Genomic DNA, 18059 nt, shown 5'->3' with positions numbered 1-18059 from the left:
TTTTTAAAATGTTTTAAATGTACACATGCAAAACCCCATTATAGAGTAAGTCTCAAAATCTTTGAATTGTAAGAAAGCCACCTTAGCTTTTAGGCCCCTTGACACTTAAAAGCATTAAATATCACAAACTTCTATAATCATGGCTATTAGGAAAATCTGCCCAGGAACTAGGAACATAGTAAGACTGTTAATCACAGGATTAACAACATGAAATTAGAGAAAATACTAGTACAAATAAAACTATTGTTATCTTTCTACTGCTTTTGGCTGGAAATCATCATTTATAGGCAATGCTCTCCTTAAGAGGACATAAATTCCCTGTCCAAACCTTCAGAAAGAATTCCGAACAAGCTCTTCCATAACATACACTAAAAGTGCTTAAGTGCTCAACATTTATTAAAGATAAATGTGAATGTTGAAGCTATTTTTCAACCTCAAGAAGAGCTAAAAATTCATGTTAATGTTAGTCTGCCAAGACTTAGAGATTAGCATTATGATGTATCATTTCCCTGTTTCTACTGCCATGTGCCTCATAGCTATTCACAACTCGTATTATAGGAGGCTCTGTCAAACGGTTGTAATCCAAAAATATCCACCTAAGCTACGGCAGCAAGCTTGAAAGAGTCTGAATAGTCTTAATACAGAATAAATTAACAACTATTTGCAGAGATCATCTGCTCTGAGGAAAGGAAGGAAGGAAAAAGGGAAGGAAGGAAGGAAGGAAGGAAGGAAAAAGGGAAGGAACAAAGGAAGTCTCCATAGAATAGAGGAAAATATAAAATGAATAGATTTGTGTAATATTCTAATGAAACACTAAACTCCACTTTAGAAACACTGCCTTTCTCCTTTGCAAATCTGCACCATGGAGTTCTTTCCTAAAGGTGTATGTTCTTATTTGTTTATTTATTTATTTATAGGCAGGGTCTCACTGCACAGCTCAATGCAGCATGAACCTTCCAGGTTCAAGGAATCCTTCCACCTCAGCTCCCTTAGTAGCTGGGACACCAGGCACACACCACCACACCCAGCTAATTTTTTAAGTTTTTGTAGAGACAGGGTCTTGCTGTTTCCTGGGGTGGTCTTGAACTCCTAGCCTCAAGCAACCCTCTTGCTTTAGCCTCCCAAAGTTCTGGGATTACAGGTGTGAGCCACCACGTCAGGCCAAAATGATAAATTTTTTTTTTCACATGGGCAGAACGTGCAGCTTTGTTACATAGGCATATGTGTACCACAGTGGTCTGTTGCATCCAAAATTATAAATTTTATGTAATGTACATTTTACCATGACAAAGCAAAATCTGTAACATCTTTTCATTTAAACAACTTGTTCACTAATTCTTAAATACCAATACATTGAAGATATAAAAAAATTACCCAGAGATGTGCCCTACTGGACCTTCCATGGCAGAAGGAGGCATTTATAATGAATACAAAGTAGAAACTAATACATTTATTATGAATAAAATAACATTTCAGAGGAAGGAACAATTCCTTTTGGTCAAAAGATTGTGGAAGCCATAGAGCAGATGGCATTTGAATTGAGCCATGATGCTTAAAATAGCTAAGAGGTAGAAACAACTCCAATGCTCACTGACAAATGAATGGATAAAGAAAATATGGTACATACATACAAATGGTATATTACTCAGCCTTAAAAAAAGAAGGAAATCCTGTCACATGCTACAACATGGGTGAACCTCACGGACATTATGGTAACTGAAATAAGTCAGTTACAAAAAGATAAATACTATATGATTCTACTTATATGTGATATCCAGAGTAGTCAAACTCATGGAAACAGAAAACAGAACAGTGGTTGCCCAGGGCTGGGAGGGGCGAAAATGTTGGTCAATGAGTATAGGGTTTCAGTGAGGTGAGATGAAAATATTCTAAAGATCTACTACAAAAGACTGTGAATATACTTAACACTACTGAACTGGATACATAAACAAAGTTAAAATGATAAATCTGCTGGGGGCGGTGGCCTATGCCTGTAATCCCAGCACTTCAGGAGGCTGAGATGGGCGGGTCCCTTGAACTCACAAGTTCAAGACCAGCCTGGGCAACATGGCAAAACCCCATCTCTACAAAAATACAAAAACTAGCTAGGCGTGGTGATATGCGGCTATAGTCCCAGCTACTTGGGAGGCTGAGGCAGGAGAATCTCTTGAGCCCGGGAGGTGGAGGTTGCAGTGAGCTGAGATCAGGCCACTGCATTCCAGCCAAGGTGATAACGCCAAATCTTGTTTCAAAAAAAAGGAAGATGGTAAATTTGATATTATGCATTTTTTTTAACAAAATAGAAAAGCAGGAGGAAGAGTAGGCAGGATTTTGCCATATGAAGATAGGGGCTTGATTTTCCAGCCCCAATCTTCTCCCATTCATGATTCCTCACCCTTTGTTTTGTAACTTTGCAACTCCTTTCCTATGATGGAATATGGACTGGGCCACCTAACTTGCTCTGGCCAAAGAGATGCTAACAGATTGCATGCAAGCAAAGGCTTAAAATGAGCTTAGCTGGGTCATACTTTTGAGCTTTGGACATTGCTACTGGGTAGCTACTTCCCCTCCAACCTTAGGCTCAGAATGAACACATGTGGAGCAGACCCAAGCCCAACGCTCACAGTAAAAAGTCAAACCCAGTGAAACAAACAGTGTTAAGCAGAGCTACCCACCTGAATCTTGCTCAGGTCAGCCAACCCTAGTAGGCCTGCAAACCCACAAGTGTAAATTTGGAGGTCTGTTATGCAGACTTATTGTGGCAATAGCAAACTGATACATGACAGAACAATAAAAGGACATTCTGAGCATAAAAATAACAGGATCCCAAGCAGAGAGGTAGGAAATGGCAAATCCTTATGACGAACATATTGAGTATCAGACTATGGGCTGTTTTTGGACTTCTGCTTAAAATCCTCAATGATCACACTCTCTCTCTCTCTCTCTCTCTCTGTCTCTCTCTCTCTCTCACACAATCTCACTCTGTTGCCTATGCTGGAGTGCACTGGCGCAATCGCAGCTCAATGCAGCCTCCACCTCCCAGGTTCAGGTGATACTCCTGCCTCAGCATCCCAAGTACCTGGGATTACAGGCACACACCACCACACCTGTCTAATTTTTGTATTTTTAGTAGAGATGGGGTTTCACCATGTTGGCCAGGCTGGTCTCAAACCCCTGCCCTCAAGTGATCCGCCCACCTTGGCCTCCCAAAGTGCTGGGATTACACGCATTAGACACTGCGCCTGGCTCTTTTTAAGTTTCTTTCTTTGTAGTAAGAATTTGGCTGCAATGTAAAGCACTTGATGGGAGGTAGCAGACGAATTTGAAAAGATAGGCTGGGGCACTATCACGGAAGACTTTGAAGGTCTTCACTATTAAAATCTAAGCATGTCAAATGCCTAGGAGAGAGCGCATTCCACAGAAATTGAACTACTATTAGTTTTGCTTATTAGATTTTCATTGAGCAATAATTAACCTTGTTAACTATACACATGCAACTAACAAAATGTCTTATTAACAGCCTTATCATCAAAAATCTTTTTTTGATGAAAAGTGGGCATAAGGGCTAAATAAATTGTAGTTCTGCCTTTTGTGAGAAATTTGTGAATTAAAGCATTCAGATCAAGAAAGTGTACTTCCTAAAATGCAAACAAATATATGTAGATCAATTTTTTAATGTTCTTTAAATTCTAGCTATAAAATTATTTTTATATTTTATTAAATTTAAGAATTAAAATCGGCCAGGCGCGGTGGCTCAAGCCTATAATCCCAGCACTTTGGGAGGCCGAGATGGGTGGATCACGCGGTCAGGAGATCGAGACCATCCTGGCTAACATGGTGAAACCCCGTCTCTACTAAAAAAATACAAAAAACTAGCCGGGCGAGGTTGCGAGCGCCTATAGTCCCAGCTACTTGGGAGGCTGAGGCAGCAGAATGGCGTAAACCCGGGAGGTGGAGCTTGCAGTGAGCTGAGATCGGGCCACTGCACTCCAGCCTGGGCGACAGAGCAAGACTCCGTCTCAAAAAACAACAACAACAACAAAAAAAAAGAATTAAAATCACGGAATGGTTTATTATTGCCATACCATAGAGATTTTTTTAATGTTCTAGAATGCATAAGTGATGGCTCTCTTCTTTCTTTAAAAGTATTATTTCTTAATATTATAGTCTTGATTTAGGAAAGTAAATATTAATTTGCATTTACAATCTGTCTTGCAAATTTGTTTTAACCATGAAACAGAAAAATTCGCCAGAATTTTCTTTTATACCCACAAAACAATAAATAAATGTGTAAAAATTTCTGCAGAATCAGAAAATGTTCCATTGGTGCTTCTTTGGAAAACAAAAACAAAAACCCAAGTTCTACTGCTCCTCAAAAGTACTCAAGGAACAGCAGATACTGTGACCTTATACAAGCTAAGTTCATGTTTCTTCTGCTAAATGGCACACAATTAAACTTATATAATTATATTATTAATATAGTTCAATTTGTTAATAATTCAATTTGAAATGCAGAATCACAAATGACTGTGATTCCTAAACAAGAACTTATATATGCTTAATAATGTTATAAACTGGCCAGGTGCAGTGGCTCACACCTACCTAGCACTTTGGGATGCTGAGCGGGGGTTGATCACCTGAGGTCAGGGGTTCGAGACCATCCTGGCCAACATGGTAAAACCCGGTCTCTACTAAAAATACAAAAATTAGCTGGGCATGGTGGCAGGCGCCTGTAATCCCAGCTACTTTGGAGGCTGAGGCAGGAGAATCACTTCAACCCAGGAGGTGGAGGTTGCAGTAAGCCGAGATTGCACCATTGCACTCCAGCCTGGGCAACAAAAGCAAAACTCCATCTCATTATAAATTTACCAAAAAAGGAAGCCTTTTTTAATACCATTCTACTGTGAACACAACTGGCTTTCAGAAAAAAAAAACCAAAACATACTTTCCATTCATCTGTGAAAGCAGACTAGACATTGCAATAACTCATATAGGATCTACATGTTAAATCAAGGCCAGAGGTTTAGATTCCATGCTATTCATCACACTCATTAATTTTTTAATACAAAGGCGTTTCAGCATTTGAAGCATAGTACTATTCACAAAATTTGTTATAAGAGTTCTGACATGGATCAGCTACACTGGGACATTCCCTGAAAGATAAATGGATCCTTTGGGAAGAGGTTTAACTTTTTCAATATAACAGAATACCAAAATATGAATTATTTCTTTAGAACACTGAAACCATAAAAGAGAAATGTTTGGTGTAGCACAGATGCCAGATCAAAAAGTCTACAGAAAAAAGCACATTAACCTAGCAAAGGGCAAAATCATGTTAGTTGATACATAAAGGAATCCCACTTCCCAAAGAAAATCATTATACAGGAGTTCAACTTTTCAGAATTCCTTAAAGAATTTATGTTGTTCAAATTAACCCAAAGCCTCTAATTTAGATCATTTTCAGGCTAGGATGTGTCTGTGATCAGTCATTCCCTATTAATTAGAGAAAGGCCGCACGGGTGGAAGATGGAAATTGTAGATGAAAAAAGACATGTCTTGTCCATACTGTAATCCAGTTCCATCCAACTCCATCAATATCCACCCAGAGGATGAGGGTTACAACTAAGAACTGCCCTAAGAACTTTGAAAATTGAATCTGCAGGGAAAAGGAGAAACTCCTAAGGCTCTGGTAAGTGGGGTGTTTCAAAGAAGGTTTACAGATGATAGGGCCTTGGTGCGTAGCTTACACCTGTAATCCCAGCACTGTGGAAGGCCAAGGCAGGAGGATGGCTTGAATGCAGGAGTTCAAGACCAGCCTGGGCAATATAGCAAGATCCTATCTCTCTGCAAAATAAAATAAAATAATTATCCAGGGGTGGTGGCATGCTCCTGTAGTCCTAGCCACTTGGCAGGCTGAGGTGCAAGGATCACTTCAGCCCAGGCAGTCGAGGCTGCAGTGAGCCAAGGTAGCGCCAATGAACTCTAGCCTGGGTGACAGAACAAGACCTCATCTCAAAATAAATAATGATAGGGCACAAATTTAAAACAATCAATACTAATCATTCCTAGGAGACACATGCATACACATGCACACACACACATCAGTAAGGTTCAGTACCTGTTCTATCCTGGAGTTGACATCTTTCTCTTAGTTACCCAATTTTTTTGTGTGCAGAGACCATGTATCATTATCACAGGGAACTTTGAAAACAGAGGTTTCTGGGCACATAACCAGAATCACTAAATTTTACCCTGTTAGGAAAGAGGAGGAAGGGCTCAGGGATGGGTATTTTTCTTAAGCTTCCCAAAGAGCTCAGCAAACCACTTTTACATTAGCATTTGGGAATCACTACATGAGATCTCTTCCCCTTAGGAATCATATCCTTAACTGTACTTCAGTTTTGGGGCTTCAAAAAACCATTTTATTAAAAGAAAACATACTAATCAGATTGGAGGAAGAAATAATATTTTCAAAAATATAAAATTTTTAAATGGTTAAAAAGAGTAAGTGTATATACTTATATGCATAGCCTATTTCTCAGGAATGACAGCAAGAACTTGCTAACTTTAGGTCGGGCGCAGTGACTCACACCAATCCTAGCACTTTGGAAGGCTGAGGTGGGAGGATTATTTGAGGTCAGGAGTTCAAGACCATCCTGACCAACATGGTAAAACCCCATTTCTACTAAAGATACAAAAAAAATTAGCCAAGCATGGTGGTGCATGCCTGTAATTTCAGCTACTTGGGAGGCTGAGGCAGCAGAATCACTTGAATCACGGAGGTGGAGGTTGCTGTGAGCTGAGATCGTGCCACTGCACTCCAGCCTGGGCAACACAGCAAGACTCCATCTTAAAAAAAAAAAGAAAAAAAAAAACCCTGCTAGCTTTAGCTGCGTCTTAAAGACAGGAACTAAGTGGCTAAGGGGAAGGAAGAAGACTTTCCATTGTGTTATACTTTGTAAATGTTGACCCATGTGAACATATTACATATCAAACAATAAATAAAAAGAAAATTTAGAATATGTCACAAAAATCAAAGAGCTATGACAATAAAAAATAACAAGCAACTATAAAGAACATTTTGGAGACAACTGGGGAAATCTGAACATGGGCTATGTATTATACAAAGGCAGAAAATCAGTGTTAGATTTCCTGAATGTAAAAACTGTTTTTTTCATTCAAAATTGTGTTATGATTATGTATGGTTCTTAGAAGACAAAATCTGAGTATGTAGGAGGAAAACATCATGAAGATTGCATTTTACTTCCAAACAACTCAGGGAAGTACAATCATATACAGTGATAAGGCAAATGTGGCAAAATGTTAACAATTTGTGAACAAAGGTGAAGGATAGTTATATGTTCATTGTAAAAAAATTTTTTTTTAGTAACAGCTTTACTCTTAATTACTTCATGTACCATCCTTTTAAAGTATACAATTCAATGGTTTTAATATATTTGCAGAATTGCACAACCATCACCACGATCAATTTTAGAAAAGTCTCATGGTCCCGAAAAAAGCAATCCTGTGCCCATTAGCAATCACTCCTCCTTCCCCTCCAACTCCTGGCAACCATTTTCTGTGACTACGAATTTGTAGTCTACTTTCTGTGTCTATGACTTTGCCTGTTCTGGATATTTCACATAATGGAAATTACGTGATTTCCATGTGGCCTTTTATGACTAGCTTCTTTCACTTAGCATAATGTTCTCAAGGTTAATCCATGTTGTTGCATGTGTCAGTACTTCATTCCTTTTTATTGCTGAATAATATTCCATTGTATGGATATACTACATTTATTTATCCATTCATCCATTGGTCAATGGACATTTGGGTTGTTTCTGCCCTTTGGCTATTATAAATAATGCTGCTATGAACATTCATGTCAATGTTTTTATGTGTGGACATATGTTTTCATTTTTCTTGGATCTATACCTAGGAGTAAAATTGCTGATCACATGGTAACTATGTTCATTATACTATACTTGCAACTTTTTATAGCATTAAAAATTTCAAAATAAAAAATTAGAGGAAAACTTTTATAAAGAAAGAATAGGCTGGACACAGTAGCTCACTCCTGTAATCCCAGCATTTTGTGAGGCCGAGGTGGGTGGATTGCTTCAGCTCAGGAGTTTGAGACCAGCCTGGGCAACATGGAGAAACCCCGTCTCTACCAAAAATACAATAAGATTAGCCAGGCATGGTGGTGCACACTTGTGGTCACAGTGGCTTGGTGGGCTGGGATGGGAAGGTCGCTGAGCCCCGGAGGTGGAGGTTGCAGTTTGCTGAGATCATGCCACTGCACTCCAGCCTGGGCAACAGAGCGAGACCATCTCAAAAAAAAAAAAAAAGAAAGAAAGAAAGAATAGTAACATAATATTATATTAACCAAACTATCTTACACTCAGAAATAATATGTATATACGTGGTTATAGGTAGCACACAACTCATATTCCTAGCAAGAGAATGTAGTAAATGCTTCCTATGTCTTCTGAAGAACTAATTTATTGACTTGCAAAATGATCAGCAAAGAGCAATTATTTATCTGGACTAGATAAAAAATAGCTCGATTTTTAATAACATGCAATGATGCATACAGAAAAGAATATGGGCTCTGAAGTCACACAGCTAAGCTGTATGACTCTAAGCAAAGTGTTCAACCTCTCTAGAAGTCTATAAAAGGTGTACTATTTTACACCTATACTCCAAATCAGGTAACGGAGAAGAAGGTCTTGCATAGTGTCTGGCACACAGTAGTTGCTCAACACATGCTAATTTCCTTCAGAATAGGTATATATAAATATTCCCCCCACCACCACCTTTTCCTACAAGGTGAAAAATCAATTGCTGTTTTATTAAAGAACAATGACATTTTAGTTTTCAAACCATAAAACTGTATGAGTCTACTACCAAGTTGTTTTATTTCTGGCCTTTCGTCTGAGCTCTAGACCCCCATTTCCAACTGCCTGCTAAATCTTTACTCGAAAATCTGCTAGCAACTCACACTCAACTTGCCCCAATTTTAGCTTACTACCTTCCTTCTAAACCAGCTCCTCTTCAGTTCCTCTTGTCTTTTCAATTCTGTAAACAATATTATCACTGGAGGGGCAAAATCTAAGTATCACCTTTGACAGCAACCTCTCATTATTCCCACCATTCTGTTGACAAGACTTATAGCCTTCTTGTCAGCATCTCTTTTTCCACTGTCTTGCAACCATGAGGCCCTCCTACCGCCTATTAGGCTACCCTCGTAGCCTGCTACACTAACCTTTTCTCCTGTAACCTCTCGCTTCACCATCCCATTACACACACAGTGCCACAGTAATTAGTCTAAGATGAGAACATGACACTCCCTGTTCAAAACTTTTCATGGTTCCCCACTACTTACCAAATTAAGTAAAAATTTTCAACCTGGAACACAACTATTCACTCATTTCTTCAATAAACATCTATTGAGCATCTATTATATGCTAGGCTCTGTTGCAGGTGCTAAAGGCACAGCAGCTGTGATGGAGCTCACACTCTAGTTTTTGAGAAAAGGAAAGAAAAAACACCCTAAACAAACAACAGTAATTTCAGATGGCAATAAATCAGGAGAATAAGATCATGACTAAAAGCAGAATAGTTTTGGTAGGATAGTGAGAGGTTTCTGTGAACCAAGACTTAAAGATGAGAAGACAACTACAGTAAGAACTTTCCAGGGAGAAAGACTTGCAAGTAACAAAACCCTGAGGCCTTTTTGTATTCTGAAATATCCTCCCATCTCAAAACACCTGCTGTCTTCTTTCCTACAGTTGCTTTCAAAATCCTACCTGCCATTAAAAGCTCAACTTGGCTGGGTGTGGTGGCTCATATCTGTAATCCCAGCACTTTGGGAGGCCGAGGTGGGCGGATCACAAGGTCAGGAGTTCAAGACCAGCCTGACCAACATGGTGAAACCCCGTCTCTACTAAAAATACAAAAAAAATTAGCCTGGCCTGGTGGCGTGCATCTGTAATCTCAGCTACTCAGGAGACTGAGGCAGGAAAATCGCTTGAACCCAGGAGGCGGAGGTTGCAGTGAGCCAAGATTGTCTGCACTCCAGCCTGGGCGACAGAGTAAGACTCCATCTCAAAAAAAAAAAAAAAAGGCTCAGATTCTACATTCTCCATGAAGTCTCCTTGAATCTTCCGACTTTGCTCCCTTCCCCTATTCCATTAATCAGATGGGTATTTGCCTTCATCTGGGAATATGAATTAACATATTCACCTTTCTCTTTAAGCAAACATATCTGAACTCACATATCCAAAGGAGTGAAATACTTCAAACAAATCATTTTCCATTCAGTCCAACATACAATTACTAAGTGCCTACTATGTGCAAGGCACTATTTCAGGCTGCAGGCTCTAGGGACACAAAAATAAAACTGAGTAATTCATTTCACTGACTTTCAGTCACTTTCAGGCACTCACAATGCTTCTGAAATTCTTTTGGTATTGCTTTTTGTGCCAGGCAGTGGGTGGCACATCACAAACATTCTCATTTCTTTATCAGCAGCAATGTCCTTCCAATAAAAGCAACCTTCCAGTTAATCAACATTTTTTTTTAAATACTTAAATTTGGTTCCAAATAACTCTTTGGCCACTCAAAAATACTTAAGTATATCCTCCTTAAAAGTAGATGCTTGTCTCCGCTAAGAATACTTAAAATGAAATCTAAACTCTATGGCACAAACTCTAAAAGCAATTACAAAGGAGTTTCCAACACATGTTAAATAATGGACTTGTTCAAAGGAACGAGCAGATAACTGATTACTTTAAAAGGGACAACATCTGTTTGAATAATAATTTGTTAAAAATTCACATTATTTTCAGCCAGGTGCATTGGCTCACGCCTGTAATCCCAGCACTCTAGGAGGTGAAGGCAGGTGGGTCACTTGAGGTCAGGAGTTCAAGACCAGCCTGGCCAATATGGTGAGATCCCCGTCTCTATCAAAAAAAAAAAAAAATAAAATAAAATTAGCTGGGCGTGGTGGCGTGTACCTGTAATCCCACCTACTCAGGAGGCTGAGGCAGGAGAATTGCTTGAACCCAGGAGGTAGAGGTTGCAATGAGCTGAGATCGTGCTACTGCACTCCAGCCTGGGCAACAGGGTGGGATTCCACCTCAAAAAAAAAAAAATATACACACACACACACACACACACACACACATATATATAGAGAGAGAGAGATTCATATTATTTTACTATGTTACAATTTGGTTTCCAGAAAAAAGAAATTCCTATTATTTTATATACAATTCTCTTGTTGTATGAACTCTTTCCTAAGCAGCAAAATCAGTTATAATACAAGTTTTATGATTACTTCATTCTCGGTCTTTTGCTATGGCTTAGCAGCCAGTATAGTGTTAATAAGACCAATGAAGGTGCCTAATGTATACCTGTTGATTAATGAATATGCATAAAATGTAATCCAGTTATTTATTTCACAGTTATTTCATCACAGATTTTCATTAACAGTGTGGAGAAAAACTCTTGAGCTTCTGTGGGATTAATAGGACAGCCACGTTTTCTCCCTCCCTCCTCCCCACTCTGACCTGGAGCTGTATTTTTTCAGGATGGCATCCAAAAGGCCAACGAGCTCTTCAGCATTGATGAACTTCTGTGTGCTGAGGGTGTACATCTTCTCATAGAAGTCTGCAATCTCCATCCGAGCCTGAACAAAGAAGCAGAGCTGCTCTGACAGGTGGGAAAGGAGTTCTTCTACATGAGGAGCAGTCCCACCCAGGGCACCACGGCCAGTCACCACCTTCTTCAGCTCATTATGTAAGGAAGTATAGATGGTGCGGATGGAATCCTTCCTGCTGAAGAAAGACTGGCCCCCTGGTAGGCAAAAGACATAAGCACATGACAAGTAAGAAGGAGAAACCATAAGTACCAAACACCTACCAGCATCCAAAAGCAAAGAATCCAAACCCACTGAGCTCCATAGGTTTTCATCTACCATATTCTCTGTCTCCTATGATTGAGATATAAATAAATACTTTATGATTCATAATTTCCCTAAGGAATAAGCTAAACGAATACCTGATAGAATTCATTACTGTAGCAATGGACCTGTGTACGATTTGCTTACCCATGTACCAATTCTCCCCCAACTCAATTCAATGAGAATTCAGATTTACTTCAGAGCATAATTAACCTAGCAAATAACACCAACTGGAACTAAAAAGGCTACCTTTAAGATAGATGTATTCAAAACAAAAGAACACACAAATTATGAAACACGATTGTTATTCCTGATATGTCACAATTTTTTGTTTCTGCTTTAGAGTTGTATTTTCCTTTGAATCTTATCTTTTAGATCATACCAGAAAATTGCATACATACATATTCCCTCTATGCAAGAAAACAGACTACTGGGATCCCAGGAGAATAAAGAAAATCTTAGCACTCTTGACAGACTGACACTATATGTTATAAATAATATGCACCACACTGTGAATTATTAAGACCAGGAACCAATTATAAATAACTGCTGCTTTAACTAGGGGGCTCCAAAGGAAATCATCAAAAAATAAAACCAAAAACATTTTTTCATAGCCAAAAAGGATCAAATAGCATAGATATCATTTACTCACTTCTGTAGTTATACATGACCAATTATATTTCTAATTATAGAGCCAGCTTCATGGATGTTTCCTCAAGCAATTCTGCACCCACCAAAGGGCCAGAGGCAAGATATTAGGAAAATGAAAAGAAACAGGGCAGGTTTAAAACAGTGATTTCTAGGAATATATAAAAAAATCTCAGATATGGACAAGAGTTTACATTTTCTCTTCAATTAATTTACTATTATAAACATATACCTATAATTAGGAATAAAAATTATTCATCAAGGCATTTGTAAAACATCCTCTTAATAAATGAACCATTTCACAATATTGATTTTAATTCATTGCTCGGTTTATGTTTCAAGAAATGAACCTTCTTTCCCTTACTACTGGGGCAACCAACTTGTCCTAGTTTACCCAGGACTTTCCAGGTTTTAGCACTAGAAGTTTAGCTTCTCAGGAAATCTTTTTAAGGTTTTAAAACAAAGTCCCACATCCTAGAAATCTCTCAGCCCTGGGCAAGTTTGAACAGTTGGTTACCCTACTTATTTCTGACACCCCAGACAAACTACTGATACTTTGAAAAGTGTTTTTCCAATATACTGTCTAAACCAGGGGTGTCCAATCTTTTGGCTTCCCTGGGCCACATTAGAAGAAGAATTGTCTTGGGGCACATATAAAATATGCTAACACTAACCACAGCTGATGAGGGAAAAAAAAAAAACGCACAAAAAATCTCATACTGTTTTAAGAAAGTTTAGCTGGGCATGGTGGCTCACGCCTGTAATCCCAGCACTTTGGGAGGCCAAGGCGGGTGGATCACCTGAGGTCAGGAGTTCGAGACCAGCCTGGCCACCATGATGAAACCCCGTCTCTACTAAAAATACAAAAAAATTGGCCGGGCGTGGTGGTGGGTGCCTGTAATCCTAGTTACGTGGGAGACTGAGGTAGGAGAATCACTTGAACCTGGGAGGCAGAGGTTGCAGTGTGCCGAAATCGTGTCACTGCACTCCAGCCTGGGCAACAAAGCGAAACTCCATCTCAAAAAAAAAAAAAAAGAGAAAGTTTATGAATTTGTGTTGGGCTTCATTCAAAGCCATCCTGGACTGCATGTGGCTCGCAGGCCATAGGTTGGACAAGCTTGTTTCAAACAGATTGAGTAGCTGGCATATCATTTCTCCAACTAACACCATCAAAATCCATATGGGTACAGGTGGACCAGTTGTGACACCAATATCCCATATGGAACTGTTCCCTGCAGGGTTTGCCTTCCTCCCATACCAATATTCAGTTTAGTTCTGCTGATTTTGTAGAGTGAAGGGTACAACATAAATAGGCCTCTGTGCCAACATCTAGGATAAAACCTCTCAGCTTAGGAGGGTAATAAGAGTGTCATATAAAACCCAAAAGCTGTGGAGGTCTGAAAGACTTGGTTTCAAACCCCAGCTCCCACGATTACAGGCTATGTTGATGTGCAAACTACTGAACCACTTTGAGCTTTAGTTGTCATTTTTAACATAAAACTGGTGATAGAGATTAAAAAAAATGAAATAACATTTGTATGTATGTATGTAATGTGCCTGGAACAAAGCATATATTCTATAATACTAATCCATTTCCCTTCTACTTATAACTGATGTATCTTTTAAAACTCCTAATAATAATACATAATTGAGCTTCTGAAACTGTGGTGAACTGGGAGCTTCAAGTACTACAAAAAGAATAGCTATCTAGTACTGTTAAACAGGGTGGCCTTGGTGAAAATTTTAACTTCACATTGAAAAAGGGATATCATCTGTCTCTAGGACTTATGGGAGGAAAAAAAAAAGGATACCTAACTTCATCAGATTACCCTTATCTGGGGGAATGGAAACACTACATAAATACAAAGAATACCTTTAAAAGCTTATCGATAAATGCTAATCACCAGTATGTGAAACCAAGTAAAGTGAAACTACTACAAGGAAGAGATAGACCATCAACACATTTCTTTCAAACAGTTCTCTTTTCTCAAATCTCTCAGGAACCCAATCCTATCTGTTCACTATCTTGGTTTGGAATATCCAATGGGGTTTTGCGCTGAAAAACAAGGAATCAGAAAAATTCAACTCCTTTCTCTTTTCAATATTTTGAATTTATAAAATATGATTACTCTGAATGATTTCTAGAAGGCTCTAGTTATAAATGCTCATAATTTCTCAAGATTTCAACAGTTTATCTCATATCATGAAATTTTAAGTGTATCAAAGGAACGTGTAAAACATCTTGGGCATTTTATTCTCCAACTTCTTGCTAATAATAATTTTTAAACATCAGTTCTCAAGTTAAGTCATTTTCTACTATGCTAAATTTCAGCAACCTGAGGTTGAGGAAACTCTCCAGTAATGAAACAAAGAGAAGAAAAGTATGATCTTCTAAAATTCTCCACAGGCATTGAGTCAGCATATTTTAATCACTGATCCTTCCCCAAATAGGTATTATTCTCTCTTAAAGGAAAGAGAAGGAACCAAGATAAGGGCCCTACTTGAAGTTTTTCAGTAACAGGATCAAGACAGGAACAGAAAGCTCCCTGTCAAGGTCTATCCTTTGTCTAAAGGCCCTGCTTGCTTCTTTAATCAGGATTCACTGTTAAGGCCTCAAATAAATACCATCCATAAAAGAGGTTAAAAAAAAGACTCACTTTTTACTTGAAATTTGCTAGGAGAGTAGATATCTTAAGTGTTCTCACAATACACACACGGAAGGAAGGAAGGAAGGAAGGAAGGAAGGAAGGAAGGAAACTATGTAAGGTGATGGATATACTAAGTAGCTTGATTGTGGTGATCATTTCACAATTTATATATACATCAAAACATCAAGTTGTACATCTTAAATATATATAATTTTATTGTCAATTATATCTCAGTAAGGCTAAAAAAAACTTTTCAGAATTATGTTTTAAATTTTTTAAAAGCATGCATAAACTTTTTGTTTTGCTTTCTAAAGAAAACTATATAAATGTTCCAATGAGCAAAGTAGTTGGAGAACATGGGAATGTTTTAAATGGCAACACGAAAGTTTTCTCCTTAAGTTTTTAAGAAAATAGACAGTAAACCTGATAACTGTGAAGTCATATTGTAAGTACACTGATATCATATACACTCCAGTACCAAAAAAATATGTGCTAAGATAAAATTTAAATTCTGGAACTTGTGTTTATGTGTTAATAAGTTATGAAGCATTAAATATACCATTTTCAGTATATTTACTCAGAAGTGAGGAGCCCACCTAGGAACCTAACAGTGCCTGGGCATGTTTCACAGAACCAAATGTTGTGTAGATCAGTTTCAAGGCATACCCCTCATGCTCACCCATGCCAGCTGGGGTTCAGGAAGAACTAATCAATTTACAAATTAAGGACCACTTTACGGAACCCAAGTTAGAGACAGTGAAGATCTCACATGCACATTCTTACACACAGGCAGCCAGTTCTGTTTACATAAAAACCTGGCTCATTCAACTTAAAACTAGAGTAGCAGATTTTTTTTTAATGGAGTCAATAAATAGACTTTAGAAAATTCAACTAAACCCACTCAGGTTATATGCAAAATTATATGTACATATATATTTTTCTGGAGAGTGAGTATACAGCTTTCATCAAATTCCCATGGATAAGTTAATAAAAAAAAAAAAAGAAAAAGCAAAGAATCATGGCACTTGAATCAGTCACCATTCTTTGAGGTGGGGGAGTCTAAAAACAACTAAAACTGCCTAAATATACCCTGCCTTCAGTATTACAGCTAGAATCCACCCCATTTTCACATATATAAAAAACATATATATGTATACATAAATTATAATTTTCATACACATTTTTAATAAGTTATATAAACGCAAACTCAATCTGACAGTTCAAGGGCAGATATTTTGGTTTGGACTCTATCATCTACCCAACACAACTGCATATATAATTTGCTATTCTATAGAAAGGGGAATAATAACACCATAGCAGCAACTGCAAATTTGTGAGAAATGCCATTGTAAAAAGGGGAGAAAAAAATAAGGTGAAACTATCTGACCAGTTTTTGCTAATAAATTAGCATACTAAGTAAGTATGTATAAATCAACATACTTGCTACAGCAATTACAATCTCAGGAAGACCTGTCCCTTGAGTGTTTACTGAAAGCTCAGTAAGACGTACATGGTCACCTTCAGGCAATAAAAGGAAAGTAAGGGGCTGGTCAGGGAACGGGGGTGGTGGATCAAAATGAAATCTACCCCAATTTTACATTTCTATTCTCTGTATTTTATATACGTGTCCTTCACTCACATCAGCCCTCATGCTTCTGAAAACTGAAGAGTCTAAAATAGGTCAAGCACTGACTCTAAAATCCCTGGGATTCAAATATATTTATTTGTCGTAATTAAGCAGTAATATTATTTTGTATGCATAATCCATGCCTTTTACATCTATTATTTCCTGCTCATCTACTTATACTTATTGCTTCTACTAGTAAAAATGAGTTGAATCAGCTCTTGAATCTTATTTTCAGAGGCAAGATGTACATGAGGTGCTGAGAGTGTTTACCATTTTCCCCTTAAGTCTCCTCTTACTAGTTTTAGGCATATTTCTTGCCTTTCCTGCCCAGTATTCATTTGTTACTTTAGTCATTAAATATGTATTGGGGGACTATGAAGATGGGGTAGGACTCCAAATGTGACTCTCGGGCCTTAACCTTAAGAGGCCACACAATAGTGTTCCGTAATAAAACTAGGTTGTTTTGCAAAGTTTTGCTCTTCTGGCTGCAGCGTCACTAATTAAAACCATGAAGACATAGTTTGATTAACTTCTCATTTATGGCATCAATCCATGCACGAGGCAAAGGGGCAAACCCTTCGGTTTGGGTCACAGCCCTGCAAAGAGCATCTACCCAGTTCGCCAATCTATCAGCAGCGCAGGCCGGTGGGCGGGGCTTTTGGAAGCCCAGGGAAGGAAAGGAACGGTGGGAGGAGACCTGGGAATGCCGAGTCGAGCCTGCGATTAGAAGTGACACAGAGACGGGAAACCCAAGCCACTGCCGACTGGGGAATATACTCCCTTTCCTTCCTCCTCAAGGGGCTCGGGGGGCGGGGCGGAGGTACCTAGTTTCTGCCCCAAGTAGGTGAGGCTGTGATAGACCTTCTCAGCCGCGGCCAGGTGCGCCAAGGCCGCCAGCAGCGACAGCCAGCTGCCCCCCGCGCTCTTGTTGGCCTCTCGTTCCTTCTCCACATTGTCCTTAGCCTTGTCGTAAGAGAAGATACCCAGGTGAGAGAAGAATGTCTCCAGCACCGCCTGTTCCACCGGTACCGGGGCGGCCAGCGGGATAGACTCCCCCATGCGAGCTGCGCCCCAGCTCGACCCACGTGGCTCTCCTCGGCCTCGCACTTCCGGGTTCTGAAGGAACGGGCTTGCGCACAAGCGTGCGTGCGCGTGACCGCCTCCACTG

At 39.0% G+C, this 18059-nt stretch overlaps 1 protein-coding gene across 2 annotated transcripts in view; it reads right to left on the bottom strand.

Annotated features, from left to right (window-relative positions):
• The window catches only part of LOC105534229 (chromosome unknown open reading frame, human C12orf66), a 29814-nt gene extending 11811 nt beyond the window's left edge, over positions 1–18003 (bottom strand). The window contains exons 1-2 of one of the 2 annotated variants that reach the window (XM_011972912.1): positions 17716–18003; positions 11577–11862 (exon numbers count right to left, since the gene is read on the bottom strand). In XM_011972912.1, the coding sequence (XP_011828302.1) occupies positions 11577–11862; positions 17716–17950 (521 nt within the window). In that variant the 5' untranslated portion in view covers positions 17951–18003. The remainder of the gene's footprint in view (positions 1–11576; positions 11863–17715) is intronic. The other variant, XM_011972913.1, reaches the window with a different exon arrangement.
• Between the last annotated feature and the right edge of the window lie 56 nt (positions 18004–18059).

The sequence above is a fragment of the Mandrillus leucophaeus genome, unplaced genomic scaffold (genome assembly GCF_000951045.1).
Source record: "Mandrillus leucophaeus isolate KB7577 unplaced genomic scaffold, Mleu.le_1.0 Scaffold132, whole genome shotgun sequence".
Taxonomy (NCBI): domain Eukaryota; kingdom Metazoa; phylum Chordata; class Mammalia; order Primates; family Cercopithecidae; genus Mandrillus; species Mandrillus leucophaeus.
This window is presented reverse-complemented; position numbering and strand designations above follow the sequence as displayed.